The sequence below is a fragment of the Podospora pseudopauciseta genome, chromosome 3, assembly GCF_035222475.1.
Source record: "Podospora pseudopauciseta strain CBS 411.78 chromosome 3, whole genome shotgun sequence".
Classification (NCBI taxonomy): Eukaryota; Fungi; Ascomycota; class Sordariomycetes; order Sordariales; family Podosporaceae; genus Podospora; species Podospora pseudopauciseta.
In genome coordinates this window covers 1,501,553-1,518,196 of record NC_085893.1, presented here as the reverse complement: position 1 = coordinate 1,518,196, position 16,644 = coordinate 1,501,553, and the positions used below count along the sequence as shown (strand labels likewise).

The following is a 16,644-nucleotide window of genomic DNA, read 5'->3' as shown; positions in this document are numbered from 1 at the left end:
CATTGAAGTATGTCTCTTTTTCGAAATTGCCAGAGTGTGATGAGGGAGGGGTGGATGGGAGGTTTAAAAGCACAAACTACTTTGGTCGATTCCACAGATGAATGAATGAGAGGAGGTTGTTGTTGCTGATGATTTGTTTTTCTGGTTGTGGTGCCCTCTTCAAGCTCGTCTCAAGATGGCCACAAAAAGGGGCCGCAATGGAGATGCGTTGGCAGTGTCGATACCCATGTGAAAAGAAAGATAAGCAAGTGCCTACATGCCCGGCAAAAAAATGACACAGCAGGAAAAAATAAAAGCAAAAGAAGATTCCCACACCGGGGTTTGAACCCGGGTCTCCAGGGTATTTAACTGCGCGACTCTCTGCTAAGAAGAGCAAGGAGAGAGGAGGTGAAAACCTGACATGCTAACCACTACACTATGTGGGAGTTTATTTGTTGGAAGGGTATGAGGGAAGGTGATATATATTTGGGTGAGAGAGGAAGGAAGCAGGGAGGGACGAGAGGTGGTAGGAAGGAGCGGTTGATTGCTAGGAAGGAGCGAGGGGGGTTGGGTCGTCAGAGAGTCAGGGAAGAGGCTGTCCAGCTAGTAAGGTAAGTAACGGTAAGAGTTTGTTTTGGGTCGGTTTGATAGCTTTGTGTACCTGCTTTATGATGAATCTCTTACATGGGTCAAGGAGAGAGAAGCAGAGAGAGCGGTGGGGTGATCAAGGCGGGCGCCCACATTGTTTGCGACTTGGTCCACGATGCTTGACTGCGGTACCATGAGGGTTAAATGATCCGCCATAAGTTTAGATGCAGTAGATTCTCTCTTTCTTAACACATTGAAGTGTAGACATGGTTGCAATGTCAAGTCTTCTGTCAACTAACACACAGGCGAAAGCAGATGTGTAATTCAACCAGGGAACTACATCGTGTCCCCAAAACAGACAGCTATCAAACATGCAAAGTCGCGGAGTAGCTACCGATTCGAGGGATTTCTGCGCTCGGCAATTGTTTATAAGTGGTGGATGACTTTGTGTTATCAGAACTATGAGACGATATATGCTCACTCCAGCTCGAGAGCTAGCCACCATCGACCCTAACGATAGCCTTGGACCAATGCGCTCAACGCCAAGATATGTATCGTAAACACCCGCATTGCAACCTACATTTCTATATTGCTGTAAAGTGTCTGGCAGGCGATGGAGTTGAAACTCTCCCTCGAGACGGCAACACGTACACACTGTTCCTTCACACTGCGATAGCCTAGCATCACACCCCCGGGCGAGCATACCTTACATGCTCGGAAAAACCCACAGATACCAGGTTCAGCTTCAGCTGTTCTATCCCCCAGTGCTGGTGAAAGGGGGATTGACCATGCCGACGGGGGTGTGCAGCATCCTCCCCAATGTCATTAATATATCTTCCTCCCGAAAATCCTCCCATCCAATCTACGACAAGTGCCAACACTTGTAAATCTTCCGTAGTATAGTGGTCAGTATGTGAGCTTGTCATTCCACAACGCTCGAGACCCGGGTTCAATTCCCGGCGGGAGAGATTACTCTGATCCATCACCTTTTTGCCCTTTTTACCCCCTTTTTTTCCTTGCCTCTTTTCCATACGCCACCAACATCCCTTTAACATGCCTCAATTTCGCAGCCGACCCCCTCATATTTGATATTTCTTAGTCAAATCCCATTCAGAAGGCAGGGAGAATCCAAAGTTGTAGCCTCGGTGATGGAGCCAGTACAATTTTGGACCCCACGCCTCCAGCCCAATGTAACCTCACTTTTTCACAGGTCACCACAATTCATTCCCCCCTATCCTAACCTCCCCTCTGCTCAATCTTTGTTTACATTCACATCTACACCAGTCATTACTCTCCAACCAACACGCAGTCACACAATGTCAACGCAAAACCACGCATGCTGTTCTTTCACATCTCTTTCAACAGCAAAAACCAGAGTGATAGGTTGATAATGATGGATCTTTTGATTCCCAGAAAAAAACAGCTAAAACAAAAATAAACACCAGTTCCAATGCTGTGCCCGATTTATTCTCTCGAAAAACGCCCCTTTTTGTAACAAAACCAAGGAAAAATGTATGGGACCACCACAGAAACAACCTCGTTATCAAGCCATGAAAACCAGCGTCGACAGCCAAGGTGTGTTCCTCCTTCTTCCACGTCATAATGTCCGACTAGCCAACTGACACCCAAGTGGTAGAAAGTCATGTCAGTTGCCGACTACTCTGGGGTGGCGTGATACCAAAAACTCCCAGGTCGCAGACTACCCCTTCTGAAACGCCGTCTGATCGTGGCGGGGGTTGAATATTGTACAATTCATGCCTTGTGTCAAGTAAAACACTTACGCAGCATCGGCAGTAGAAACGGGCTGAGGGATCTTGGTGGCCTGGTTGCCAGCGCGGACAATTCTTTGACCAGAGGAGTCGGTGACGGTCTGAACGTCCTTGTTCTCGGACTGGGCGCGCTTCCAGATCTCAACCTCGCAGCCGCCACGAAGAACGCCAACTCTCATGGTGGAGAGAAGGTTGTGGGCGCCGTTGGAGTGGTTGTAGACACCACCGTTGAAGACAGCAGTGGCGTCCTTACCAATGGCAGAGTTGATGAGGGTCTTGCCACCGGGGTGGTCAGCAATGAACTTGCCAACGTCGTGAATGATGCCAGCGACGGCAATCCAGGCCTTGCCGTTCTTGGACTCGGCGACAAAGTCGTCCCAGCTGACAACGGGCAGGTTCTCGAGAGGAATACCCCAGTCAAGAGTGGAACGCTTCTGGTCGAGCTTCTTCTGAAGCTGCTGGAGTCTGCCCTTCTCAATCTCGTTCTGGGGGAATGTCTTGAGGTTGTATGCGAGGCCGAGGAACTTCATGATCGAAATGAACCACTTGGTGGGGTCGTACTGCCACCACTCAATAGCGTTGCGGAAATCACTTGGGAACTCGTGGTGGAAGTTGTGGTAACCCTCACCAAGGGTGACGAGGGCAGTGATGACGTGATCTCTCGGTGAGTTGCGGTCATCAAAGGGCTGGTCGCCGAGCCAGTGGGCGAGGGAGTTGACGCAGAAGGTGGCCTGCTGAATGAAAAAGATGCGGAGGATACCGGCATAGACGAAGCCACCGGTCCAGTCGTTCCAGCCGAGACCGCAAACGAGGGTGGGAACAATCAGAGCCATGGTGATGACCGACTTGATGTAGTTGCGGTGCTGCCAAACGACAACGGCGTCATCGTTGAGATCGGTGATGTCGGTACGGCCGATACGGCGGGGGTTCTGCTTCATGACCATCCAGCCGATGTGGCTGTAGAGCAGACCCTTCCGGACGGAGTAGGGATCCTTCTCGGTATCGGTGTAACGGTGGTGAGAACGGTGGAGACTGGACCACCACCGAGCGCTGCCCTCGACAGCGGCGGCGCCACCAGCGGCAAGGAAGATCTTGAGGGGAAGGGTGGCCTTGTAGGAGGTGTGAGCCCACAGGCGATGGTAGCCGGCGGTGATACCGAGGCCAGCGAAGAAGTAGTAGAGCACAGTGAAGACGGCCGTCTTCATCTGAAGCGGTACCCAGTACGAGGAGATGAGGCCCGTGAGGGGAATGAAGATGATGAATGTGGTGTTGAGCCAGTTGACGTGCTTGTACCAGTTCTTGGCGGTGATGGGCTGGTCGGTGATATCTGGTGGGAGTGTTTGTTAGCAAGGCCGGATCAGCCGGCTATCTCAAGAAGGGCAACTCACGGGGCTTCTTGATGTCCCAGTTCTTCTTGCGGATGGCGACATAGTCCTTGGTTCCGTCGGGGAAGGACTCGGCCTGGAGGACCGCCGAAGCGGGAACCTCAGATGACGACGACGCCATGTTGAGGGCGGAGGTCGCGGAGGTTGACAATATCGCGGGTCGATGAGGACGTCGGCCTTGGTCCTCTCTCGTCGTCGATGTTGTGTTGAGGGGAAAATAGAGGTTCGCGGAAGGGCGGTTATGGAGGGGTCTCAGGCAAGAGGAGAGCAAAAGTCAAAGCAGAAAGAGCTGGCTTGAAAGTTTTATATGAAAGGATGGTTTGAGAAAGCAAGGGTCTAAGCTGTGGGTTTAGGCGGGGGGCGGCGGCGGGTGGGTTGAGGGAGGCCCGTCAGGATTGTGGTGACATGCCGGTGCTGGGTTCCTGGGGGGTACTTAATTTTGCACGCAAATTGGCAGGCCACCCAGGTCACTTTCCGTCCAGTTCTGTGTTCTGCATTCAACGTCAACGGATTTGCTCAACAGCGATTGGACCACCAGCAACAAGCAGGAGTGAGTCCAGCCTTTTGCACCTGCTTTCGCCTCTGCAGATTCTCGATGCTGAAGCTGGTGCTGTCAATCAGTGGGGTTATGGATGAGTGGCCAAATCTGCTCTCACTCATAACAACAAGGTTGAAATGGTTGGGAATATCTCTGGGATGATAGCCGATATCTCTCGAACGAGCTCCTGACACGATCAACACTGGCCGAGGTTTCGACCTTCTCGAGCAGGTCACAGCTGCATCAACTCTGCCGAGGATAGCATGTGGATGGCACCATGGAAGCACCATGGCACCATTTTTTGGTGGTGAAGCATATCCCCAGCCTTGAGCAAAGTGATTTTTTGCCGTTCCCAAATTTTGTTGAGGAAACTGTTGGGGGAGGCGTCCATGTTTGGGTGGGGGACTTGTAAGTCAAGGCCAGCTCTGATTGGCTGCCCATGAAGTCTGCATGTCCGCGACGTCGTCCGAGCTCCGCCTTTCCAGAAACGGCGTCCTGCCATCGAAAACTTCACGGCGACGGCTTTGCTCCGTCACTGTCACCAAACCCGGCCGTGGCAAACACCGCAACAGTTCCATGCCGGGCTCCCACCAGAAAGAAAGCCAAAAAGCTCTGACGCAAGGTTTCCCCATATTCCGAGGGTGGAGGGAGAGCTCTATCTATCTTCAATCACATGTCAAAATCTCGAGCAATCACACAGCACAACGAAATCAGCACAAGCACCAACAGTTGTCAGTGTTGCTTGTCAGTCCCGTCACCAGTTCATCCCATCTTGTTCTAAGGAATCTCTCACAGGAAGCACGACGCAGGGTGGCCGTTTCTGTGATGCCTGTCATCTCGAACAGCCATGCGTTGTCTGTCTGGTACCTGCGCAGGGGAGTCGCCCAATGACAAGCTTCCCAATGAAAGTCGCAAACCGAGATGTGCCCCTCTTTGCACCACTTGCCGTCGTTTGTGTTCGGGCGGAAGGATCCGTCGTGATTCGAGGCTGAGGTGGAGTTTCGCCTTGCCTCGACTTCAACACTTGGGATTTGCCAAGACGCCATCTTCAACAAAGGCCATCTGTTAGTGCCATCTCGACGTCACCGCATGCGGCACACACTGTGATGGACAACCCCCTAACATTTACATGTCGAACCTCAAGGATACAGGCATACCAGAGTCTATCAAGCAGCAACTTTTCAGATTTCCAGTCGCCCCATTGCCAGCACCGGTGCTATCCTACAGCCAGCGCTACACAAACTCTCCAGACTCCTCAATTCCCGGTTCGTCTCTACCTAGGCGTTAGCCGCAAGGCAAGAACCCCCGGACAAGCGTCATGGGCAAGCCGGAGATCCAACGCCACATCCGCAATGCTGGGCAAGATCCAGCTTCGGCGCCCATGCTCCTTGCTCTCGCCACACATAGTGTATACTAGAGCCGCAACTCCGGTCACAGAGCATCCTCGCCACATTTTGACGTCTCAACTCTCTCCTGGCTGTCATCACCGTCAAATGACGCCAAGCGTGTCAACTAGCCTTGAACGACGGCTCACTTGGGATGACACCACAGACTCGCCAGCAAAAGCAAGGATACTGTTAAGTAATCACCTGCCCTCACATCATGATATCAACGAAAAGACGTGACAGGGGAGGATACATTCAGCTCTCGTCCAGTTGGCCGTATCCCACCAGAACCGCCAATTCATCGTTGACAGACTCGTGTGCCTCACCTCAGTTTAGCAAGCACTTTGGACACTCTAGTCACAGTTGCTGCATCAGTCTTATAGTTTCAGGATCATCCAAACAAATGAATCAGCATCATTAGATCATATATATCATCATAGATAACGCAACAACATGCCTGAAAGTAAACGCATAAATATCATAATCTCATCAAAAGCAGACGACCGCCCAATATCCTCCCAGCCTAGCCTCCCTCCCAGTATCCAATCCAATCACGCAACAGTCAACGAGACGAGAATATAAACACAGACTCGCTCGCTTGCTAACTTGCTTGCGCCCCATTGTCCCATGTCATCAGCCCTGATAACAAAAGAAGAGTATGAAAAAGGAAAAAGACAACTGTGGTTGTCCAGAGATATCTGTCCTTTTCAATGACTCGATCGCTCGTTAGTCATTCACCATTGTCACGATCCCCATCTAAACCTTACCACCTCGTTCGTTAGGGAACAGACAGCAGCTGCGTCTGCAACCCAATCGTCTTCTCTAAATCCCCAGGTAATTCCCCATCCAACTCCATATCTAACTCGTCCTCTTCCTCATCCCCCATTTCATCCTCCTCCTCAATCTCCCCCTCGATCCCGCCACTCCCACTGCTCGTACTTCCCTTCCTCTGCATTCCCCTACTCCTTTGGTCGAACGAAAAGGCCCCTCCAACGTTATTTAAATCGTCCGGCCTGCCCAACCTCCCCAGACTAGTCCCCATCACCGCGGTATATTCCTCCTGTTGTTCCAAAGCCAGCGGTTGCTCAAAGTCTTTGTTAGTACTCGGAAACAACTTTTCCGTCTCCCTCAAAACCTCTACCCCCTCCTTCCCGCCCCCCAACCCCAGCACGCCTCCATCTCTGGGTGTACTCCCCAACTCGGTCATATCCTTCCCACTATCCGCCCTCGACTCGGGCGTCCTGAGCTCCTTCTCCCCTACCCCTACCCCTATCCCTACCCCTTGCTTAGGTATCTCCAACGTCTGACTCGCCACCATTCCATCAATCCCCCCATAATCACTAACCGCAATCTTCCCATGCCTTGGGCTAACCCTCTGCCTTCCCCTCTTGAAACCCCCCACGTCCGACTCCTCCCCAAGCACACTCCTAGGAGGCAAATCGCTGACACTCGGCACCATCGGCTTCCATCCCTCCCCCACGCTCCAAGTATTAAACCTCCTCGCCCCAAACCTCCCCGTCGGTTCACAGCCCTCGTCCTCGTGGTTGCTCGGCTGCGGCGAGGGTGGGGACCTCCCCCTCGGCGGCGGGTAGAAATACGGATCCTCCGCAAAAGTCCCCCCGCCATAAGGGTTGGTAGGGCTGTTCGGCCCGATATACTGCCAATCATTCCCCATGTTCCCATTCATCACGTTCGGCGGCTGGCTCGTGATCGAGAATATATCCGACATGTACTCCTGTGGCAGGTAACTGTCCTCGTGAATGTGATGATGATGCGGAACGGCAGTCAACGGCTCCTCCGGCTCCGGGAACAGCGACAGCAGCTGCAGGGCCTGCAGCCTATTCCTCGGGTTGTCGCTCAGACAAATGTACACTATCCTCGCGAACCACGCCGGCACATCCACATCGTCCGCGATCTGCAGCGGTCTCCCTTGTGCTTCTGGCTCATCGTCTTGCGTCGCCAACGACCAGAGCACCATGCCGAGTTGGTAGAGGTCAGACTTGATCCCGATGTACATCGAGATCCGCTGATTACATTCAATCATCGGCGTTGCTTCTGGCGGTTCCCAACCCACCGGGCAACCCCGCCTGTTGATGTCGATAATCTTCGCGTCGCTGTTGTGATCAATAACAATGTTTGAAAGCGTGAAATCCCCCTGGACAAACCCGGCCTCGTGAATCTCCGACAGCCCAGCCACGATCTGCCTCGCCCATTTCTCGCGAATCGACCAAGGAAGAGGCGGGTGCTCATGGGCGTGATCATACAAGATGTCAATCAGCGCGCCCTGCTCAGCGTAGCTGATCAGAATGCCCGTGACGTGCTCCTCCCGATCGTCAACAACAACCCCATAAAACTGAATGACGTTCCTCGCCGAGCGCAACGAGTTGAGGGCGTTGATCTCGTAAAGAAACTCATCCACCGTATCCGGTCCCGGAATCTCCTTCTTGATCAGTATCTGCCCATTCACCCTCATCTTGTACACAAACCCCGACATGTGCGAGTCAAACTCCATCTCTCTCTCCTTGACCCGTCTACATCGCGTGTGCTGGATCAGACGAACTGAAGGATAGCTGATGATCTCCTGCGCGGTAGAAAAAAAATTGTCAGCAACCACCACCACCCTCCCCACCCCCCAAAAAAAAAAGAAAACTCACATTAACATCCTCCACAACATGCACATGCAACCTCCCATCCGTAGTCTGCAGCTTCAGGTTCGTCACCGTGTCATAAAACTGAATATCCATCAAACTCTCCCGAATAGCCTCGTAGATCTTTGCGCTTTTCTCCCTCTGAAACCTCGTCCCCGCCAGCTCCATCTCCAAGCTCCCCTCGGGCGCGTTCCGATAATCCAAACTAACCGTCACCCTCCTCCAGAGGTGCTCCTGCTGCCGGTACGTCACAAAAAACTTTTCCCTCTTGGACTTGTCCCGGAAGTGCATCGACAAGTTCAATATCCAGATCTGCTCCAGCTCGTCGTGGATCCTGGCCTCCCACTGCGACGTCGTGACCGAGTGCCTGCCGCCGTCGTCAGACATCGCCTCGCCGTCGTCGTCGGCGTCGTTGGAGTGGTCGTCGAATCCTTGCGCGGCTGCAGTATATCGCCCCCCGAAATAGCCTTCCCCATCAGTGTCAATGGGGAACGAGGGCGGCGGCACCGACTGCGACTGCGACGAATACCCCCCCTCGTGCGCAAGAAGGAGAACATCCGGCGCGCTAGTCCTTGGATCGCCACCACCGTTGCTGCTGCCTTGCACAACAACCCTCCTGTCCATTGACACTGCCCTCCTCTCCGCGGCCGTCGGTCGGATCGGCTCGAGCCGATGCCGTTTCTCGGACTGCTGCCTCTTGAAAGTTGGCGCCCGAGGCAGACCGGGGACTACCTTTCTACTTTGTCTTTTTCCGCTGCCATTTTGCGTGATATCATCCTCCAACCCACCACCACCCTGTATCGATCCATTCCCCCCCGCGTTGTTGTCGCGATGATGACCAAAGAGGTTGAGCCGACGCCAGAGACGACTGGTTTGGTTGTTGCTGCTGTTGTTGTTGTTGTTGTTGTTGTTGTTGTTGTTGTTGTTGTTGTTGTTGTTGTTGTTGTGTGGTTGTTGGTCGTCGTCACCGGAGGCTGGGTTGTTGTTGTCGGCACCGCTACTGCGTGTTTCGATATTTGGGAGGTCCATGGGGAAAAAAGAGGTGTCGAGAGGTATGTGAACAAAACGCAAGTTTTTGCTGCTGCTAGCTAGTTGGGTAGGTAAGGTGTAGAGTAGTTGGCGTTTTTGTTATTTTCCAGGCCACCCTGACAAACCACCGACATATATATATATATATATATAGATGTGTATATCTCTTTCTCAGTTTCGGCTCCCAACACTGACCCTATCCTCTCTTCCAACCGACTGGTATCGAAGCCGAAACAAAGTGTTTGTGGATCGTGGGGTAACAAAGTAAGCCAGTCAGTTGAACTACATCAAGCAACAGCGCGCGGATAAGCCATGCGGAGCGAGGAAGAGGGGTATTGAGTATCAGAAGATCATGGCGATTTCCAGGATTGTATACAAGCGGCAGATTCCACAGTCGCTGTTGTTGGGCGGGTAATTTTACTCGAGATTTGTTCACCAGCTGAATAACGCCGTGGGGTGAAACTTGGTCGTATGATTCGCAAGAGGTTGATAGAAAGCGCAAATAATGGTTTGGTGAGAGTGTAATAGCGCTTGGAAGGTTGGATGGTGAACACAAGATGGAATGCACAGAAGAAAGAAAAAAAAAAGCTGACAGAACAAGCAACAGGTGCTAAATTGCCATAATGGACAGGAAGCAAGGCCTTTTGCTTATCAGGCTGGCACAGCACACAAGCAAACCCAAGTGGAAGGGCTCTCTCAGATGAGTGGAAGGTGGGCAGGGCAGGATCGAGGCTAGGTACTCCTCACGGATCTCCTGAGAGAGATTGTACCTCGTGGTGGACTAAAAGTAACGGTGAGAATGAGGGGGCATGGGGGTTGGTTCGCTAACTCTCTCCCTCCTCCTGCATGCTGCAAGAGAGACAACTCGAACTCGACTCGATCGGTGATGGTGGGACGACGGAGGCTGGGTTTCTTGGTGGGGAGGGGGAAGAAGGGGGGGAGGGGTGCAACACGTGTAACGAGCGCTGTGGGCTTCGAAATATGTACAATGCATGTACCAGTATATTCAAGTACCGTCTGTACTTTGCCGTGCCGCCGGGCTCTCTGCACGTATTCCGTACCTAAAGCCCTACAGCTGCTGGGTCGAGAACTGTGGTAGCCCTTCTTCATCATCGGCCGGTTGAACGAAAGCCCGTGATGATGGATCCCCATGTCTTCTTCCGACGTTTGTCTCAAAACTTGAAAGTTGATCCTCAGATGAGATGTAAATAATGGGGTGACCGGGGGGGTTGACGCGGGAGCGTTGCGCCCAAGATCCACTGAGGGGTTGAACCGAGACCCACAGTGATGTTTATTGTAACCCCAGTGGATCTTGAAACTTGAGGTTATCGTGACCTGATCTAAAACATCTTCATCGGTAGGAAGGTGTCGACAGAGGTCAGCTGGTCAAAGCAAGACTCGACCTCTTTTCTCATCACTATCACTTTAAAACTCACTAACAAAGCCTGCTATTCTCTTCCCCGAATTGGACCGCCAACCGTAGCCGTCTGCAAGGAAGATTCGGATCGGTACTCAGATCTTCAGCAGCAAGGTAAGCAAAGACACGGCGGTGTACATTGCTCGCTCCAAATCCGCCTCGTCATCCAGAACTATGATTTCATCCCATATATCTCTTTATTACGGATAACCACAGACACCGCCGGCCACGTGCCCTAGGTAATGTAGCTCATCGTCAGAACTGCAGGTTTCCCGTCCAGCCACGGCCCAATAATCCCATCATTCATATTTCTCCCCTAGGCCTGAACCTCTCTCGCTGCACAGCCTTCACTGACACTTCGTCATCGTCTTTGCTTCAACCAATCGACAACACAACCATGCGAGCCACAAGTCCCCGGTAGCAGCCCAACTCACAACACCACCATGACGATAATGCCGGACTGCTGGTCTATGCCCGGACTGGAGGACGTCTGACCGCCCTGGTGTAAGCGGTTATTCACTTAAGTTTCTGTTTTGAAAGACATGAACATAACACAATGCCTTTAGCTTCGAGGTTTGACTTGAACACTCAACTCAGCCCACACTTCCCTCAACCCCACGCACCCTTAACACCCCCAGTGATGTACCCTCCTCACCCCTCAAGGTTCTCTCAAGCTAGGTAGCTCGTCCCGCATCGGAAGCAGCTCACACTACCTGTACCCGGATTTCCCAGCCCTGCAATCTCTTCCATGCAACATCCAAAGCTTCCTGTGTGCCTGTATTCTTCTACCCTATCCCCCCCAATCCGCTCCCCCCGCTTTTTGGGGGGGTCGATTGATGCCCAAACTGCATCTGCCATCACAAAACCAACTTCTGCCAACCTACAACCGGTGCGGTAAGGTAAGGCTGTATGCGGCTAGACAGTCTCTTTGCTTCTGTTTTTCCCCCGTACATGCCGACAGCATGTTGCTGCACATACGTCAGCTTTTTCTTCTTCTCCTATTCACAACATTGTTTACCTATGTGCTTAGCGAGGGATACTCTCCTGGTTGCGAGACTACATAATATACCTACCTAGGTAGTAATAACTTTGCACTTTTCTTGCCGGAAAAGTGTCGATTACCTGCCTAGGCACCCTTGCCGCAAAATACTTGAGATACCAAAGCAGGTTAACATACCTCAAAATGATAGTCCACAGGCCTTTTGAGATAGGTTTAAAAGCCTTCAAAGATGGTTAACAGGTCTTGAAATATCATTTAGAGACCTATCAATTTGCTTTTGAGGCATAAGTTTACAGTATAGTATAGTATGGGTTAATTTGCTTCTGCTGTATCAATTATTTTGTAGGCAGGGTCACTCAATGATGCCGTCTCTTTCCAGCCCACCTAGACGAAGAACAACAACAGCAATAACAACAACAACCAAGAACTGCGTTGCATCCAGCTCTCTGAAAAATGAGCGCATAGGAACCTTGCGGCTTTCTCCGAAGCCGAGTTTTTTTTCTCTCGTGGCGTACAAGCAACAGAATGGGCCAATCCGAATAAAAAAGATACGCCTCATCACGGCACACACCCACCCATTTTTCACGAAAGGGGATCCGTAAAGCCCCTGTTGGGCAGCGGGTGTTAGTCAGGCCGTGGTCAATTGCTATGGAAAAAAAATTAAGAAAAAAAAGAACTAAATCCTCTGATTAAGGAGCCGGTTGTGACAGGTCAGACTCATCGCAGAAAATCAAGGCGGTAATGTGAGGTTGGGAAGGGGACCGGCGGGTGATACCCCAGTTGCAGTCCAGATCGCATCAATATCTTGTTTGTTGGTCGGTTAGATACGGGCCTGCTGCATTACTTTTAAAGCGATTACTTGAACGACAGTTTACGCACATACACGAACTCAACTCTTCAATCGATTAAAATTGTCCATACGACAGTCTCTCGCTCAAGATATAGGCATCACTATAGTCATCTTTTAAACTACACTGCATATCCCCAAAGGCAGGATCGCGGTTGACTCTTGATTACCCTATATCCTCTTTCTCATCACACCCCTACACATCACAAAACGTAGATACACATTCCTCCAAGTGTCAGCTACCAAACATCTAGAACAACGCTCACAAACCCCCATCTCAAAGACACCATCAACCAACCTAGAGTGAAGATTTTTCTCATTTTACCTCTTTGTTTTAAAACTTCATTCCATGCAAAAACCGCTGTTTACCCCCCTCCCCCCAATTCCATACCTATCCGTCCACCCATCCACCCATACCAATTCCATTCCTTGCCTACCCATCTAATGACCAAATCAACTTCTTTCCTCCTCTTTATCGTCTTCTTCTTTCCCTGTTTTATACACATTTAATATTTACAAAATCTCTCAACATCTACCTAATCACTCTCCTCCCCATCCTTCTTCTCCTCCTCCTTCTTCTCCTTGTTCTCAGCCACCACCACCCTGCTCTTATTCGCCTTCTCCTTGTCCAGATCAGGGAAAATAAGGTCAAAAACCTCCGAATACCAGCTCACCGGCCTGCCTTCGATTCCCTCCTTGATATTCTGTAAAACCACATTAGCTTTTCGTCCAGGCAATTTTTTTTATCTTGAAAAAAAAAAAGGTTCAGACTCACCTCAGGCAACTCCAACCAATCACTCTCATTATCCCTCGGAAACAAAACCATCTTGCACCCCGCCCTCCTCGCCGCAACAGTCTTCTCCCTCAACCCCCCAATCCTCAGAACCTTCCCCGTCAGCGTCAACTCCCCCGTCATCGCCACCGCCGGATCAACCTGCCTGTCCAGCGCCAGACTCAACAGGCTCGTCGCCATCGTGATCCCCGCCGACGGCCCATCCTTCTGCACCGCCCCCTCAGGCACATGCACATGAATCTTGGCGTGGTCCAAAAAGTCATTCTTGGGAAAATTGTTCGCCATGTACGACTTGGCAAAGCTGTACGCAATGGCAGAGCTCTCCTTCATCACAGTCTTGAGGTTGCCCGTAATCTCAAGCGACGGCCGCGAGGCCGGCTTGAGGGCCGACTGGAGAATCGCCTCGACGTACATGGCCGCGCCACCGAGTTGCGTCCACGCCAAACCCATGGTTACTCCCGGGGGGGTGATATCATAAAGACGGTCGGATGTAAAAACAGGGGGGCCGACGTAGTCCTTGAGGTTGTCCTTGTCGATGGTGACGTGGACGCTCTCGGGGACCTTGAGGGCCACCCTCGGCACCTCAGTAGTCTCCTTCTCCGTCGCTTCCGTGTTGGCGGTGGCCGGCTCCTCCGATTGCTTAGTCTCCTCCTTCGCCGACTCCTCCTTCGCAACCTTGCCCTCGTCCGTCAGCGCCTCTTCCTCAGGCAGCACCTCCTCCCCAAGCTCCTGCACAATCTTCAGCGCGCTCTTGCGATAAACCTTCTCAATCTGCTTCTTGAGGTTGCGGACACCCGCCTCCCGGCAGTAAGACTTGATCAGCTCCTCGATAGCATCCTTGGTAAGCTCCACATCCACCCCCTTCAACCCAGCCAGCTCCTGCGCCTGAGGAGCAAGATACCTCTCCGCAATCGCCATCTTCTCATCAGACACATACCCGCTCAGTCTAATCACCTCCATGCGGTCCAGCAGCGGCCTGGGAATCGTATCCGTCATGTTGGCGGTGCAGACAAACAAGACCCTAGACAAATCCACCGGGACATCGAGGTAGTGATCGAGGAAAGAGCTGTTCTGCTCGGGATCAAGCAACTCAAGAAGAGCAGACGATGGGTCGCCCTGGTATCCACGGCCAATCTTGTCGATTTCGTCAATGAGAATCAAGGGGTTCTCCGTCTTGCACTTCTTCAACGCCTGAATGACGCGGCCGGGCAACGCACCGACGTACGTCCTCCTGTGACCCTTGATTTCAGCAACATCGGCAAGACCACCCACGCTGAAGCGGTAGTATTGCCGGTTGAGCGCGCGAGCAATCGATTTGCCAATACTGGTCTTGCCCACACCTGGCGGACCAACAAAGCAGAGGATCTTGCCCTCGACAGTCCCGCGCAGCTTCCCGACGGCGATAAACTCGAGAATGCGGTCCTTGACGTCCTTGAGACCGTAGTGATCCTCGTCCAAAACAGTCATGGCGTGCTGGATGCCAAAGTTCTCGGCGCTGCGCAGACCCCATGGGATCTGCGTAAGCCAGTCGAGGTAGTTGCGAGTGACGTTGAACTCTGACGCCGCCGGCTCCAGGTGCGCAAGCTTGTTCAGCTCATCATCAAACACCTTGCGCACAGCTTCCGGCATGGCCAGCTTGTCGGCCTTCTCCTTGAACTTCTCCACCAGCTTGTCCTTGCCGTCTGATTCCAGCCCAAGCTCACGCTTGATGCCCTTCATCTGCTCCGTCAACCAGTACTCCCGCTGACGTTTGGTGATCTTGTTCTCCACATCCTTGGTGATCTTGGACTGAAGCTGAGCGTTGACGTGCTCCTTTTTGAGCACAAGAAGAGCCTTGTGCATCCTGTCCTCGACGTTCAAGCTCGACAGAACTTCCTGAAGCTCATTGGGATCACCAGCCGACACCGCTGCGGCAAAGTCGGCAAGCTTGGCCGGCTCAGACATGACATTGCCGGTAGACTGGCTCATGGAGAAAGTTGAAATCTGATCTCTAAACAAAGAGTTCATGCTAGCGACCTCCTTGAAGACATTGACGATCTCGTTAGTAACGGCCCGGATCACCTGGCTCTTGGGGTCGTAAGGCTCTTCGGTAAGGTTCTCAACATTAACCAGACTGACGGGATACTTCTTGAGGAAGGATGTTGGCTCATATTGCTTCTGCGTAACGTCTGATTTTGGTGGCGGTACAACGGCGCTCTCCTCAAAGCTCGCGACAACATCGCCCTTCTGGGCAGACTCATCTGTAGCCTGGGGTATCGGTTCTGGTGTGGGTTCCTTAGCCGCCGGGGTCTTTCCAGCGGCATCGGCAGCTCCCGGAGGAATCAACTCAGAAAGCTTGATTCTACGGTGAGGGTAAAGAATCGCAGTGAGACTTGTTCCCTCACCACCTTGGCCCGTCATAGGAAAAGCGCTGGTAATTTGAGCAAACACGCCGACGTCGTGGACCTCGTCGGCACTTCGGATAACATCGTCATCCGCATTCTCGTCCTTGAACAGGAACGCACCGACATATGGTTGACCACGCTTGATCATCTCGGTGATAGCGGCGGCAACATTGGGATCCTTGATAGTGATCGCCTTGTAAAACCCGGGGAACAACGGCCTCTTCGCAATCGGGATAGCCATCACCTGAGGGTAAATCTCAGGCACGACAGGCTTCGCAAGCGCCTTGTCACCCGGCTTCCGTCCCCTCTTCCCCCCATCCCCTCCCGACCCCTCCCCCGATGACCCCGAGGCGGCACTCCCGGCGGCAGCACTCCCCTTGTTCTCCGGCGACTCGGGTGTTCCCTGGACGCCGCCCTCTTTCGTCTTCGCCTCGGAGCTAGAAGAAGGCTTTGCCTTTTCAATATCCTTCTCCTCCTTCTCCTCAGCCGCCGCTTCCTTTTCCTGATTCTCCTGATTCGCCTTTTTTTCCTCCTCCGTTAACGGCTCGATGCCGTCAAAGAAGCCCGAACCCTTTTGCTGTTTCCCTAAAGCGGCATGCGTGGAGAATGGCGATAGCGACGACGAAAAGCTGTCCCTCGAGAAGCTCTGCAGCCGCGGCGTGATGTGTTGGCCCTGTCGTAACGAAGCTCTTACCGAGCAGATGCTTGTTCGTCTGGAAGCTGTAGAGAGGAGAACCGAATGCCTTGGCGAGGGCATGCGCAGGACGCGCTGTCGCGGCAGCATTGTGGGTAGTGCGAGGAGGGGGAGAAAAAAACAGATCTCTCGTTGCGGTTTGGCGGAAGGGGGGGTGGTGTAGGGCGGTTTGACGTCAGGATTTTGCG

The 16,644-nt window shown here is 52.4% G+C and overlaps 3 protein-coding genes and 2 non-coding genes across 5 annotated transcripts; all 5 read right to left on the bottom strand.

Moving 5' to 3' along the window:
• Window positions 1–306: 306 nt before the first annotated feature.
• Window positions 307–425, bottom strand: QC763_0051610. The gene has a single exon. It is a non-coding gene; the product is annotated as a tRNA-Glu (tRNA).
• Window positions 426–1,455: 1,030 nt separating this feature from the next.
• QC763_0051600 lies at window positions 1,456–1,535 on the bottom strand. Its single transcript has one exon. It is a non-coding gene; the product is annotated as a tRNA-Asp (tRNA).
• Window positions 1,536–1,569: 34 nt separating this feature from the next.
• OLE1_1 (stearoyl-CoA 9-desaturase) lies at window positions 1,570–4,631 on the bottom strand. The gene is made up of 2 exons (XM_062910869.1): window positions 3,725–4,631; window positions 1,570–3,663 (listed from the first exon to the last, which is right to left on the bottom strand). The coding sequence occupies exons 1-2, from the start codon at window positions 3,840–3,842 to the stop codon at window positions 2,345–2,347; spliced, it is 1,437 nt and encodes a 478-aa protein (XP_062766850.1). The 5' UTR covers window positions 3,843–4,631; the 3' UTR covers window positions 1,570–2,344.
• A 1,791-nt stretch (window positions 4,632–6,422) lies between these two features.
• QC763_304180 (uncharacterized protein) lies at window positions 6,423–9,321 on the bottom strand (the record flags this gene model as incomplete). The annotated part of the gene is made up of 2 exons (XM_062910868.1): window positions 6,423–8,225; window positions 8,299–9,321. The coding sequence occupies 2 exons, from the start codon at window positions 9,319–9,321 to the stop codon at window positions 6,423–6,425; spliced, it is 2,826 nt and encodes a 941-aa protein (XP_062766849.1).
• A 3,664-nt stretch (window positions 9,322–12,985) lies between these two features.
• PIM1 (ATP-dependent Lon protease pim1) lies at window positions 12,986–16,546 on the bottom strand (the record flags this gene model as incomplete). Its single annotated transcript, XM_062910867.1, has 2 exons — window positions 12,986–13,289; window positions 13,361–16,546. The coding sequence occupies 2 exons, from the start codon at window positions 16,544–16,546 to the stop codon at window positions 13,122–13,124; spliced, it is 3,354 nt and encodes a 1,117-aa protein (XP_062766848.1). The 3' UTR covers window positions 12,986–13,121.
• Between the last annotated feature and the right edge of the window lie 98 nt (window positions 16,547–16,644).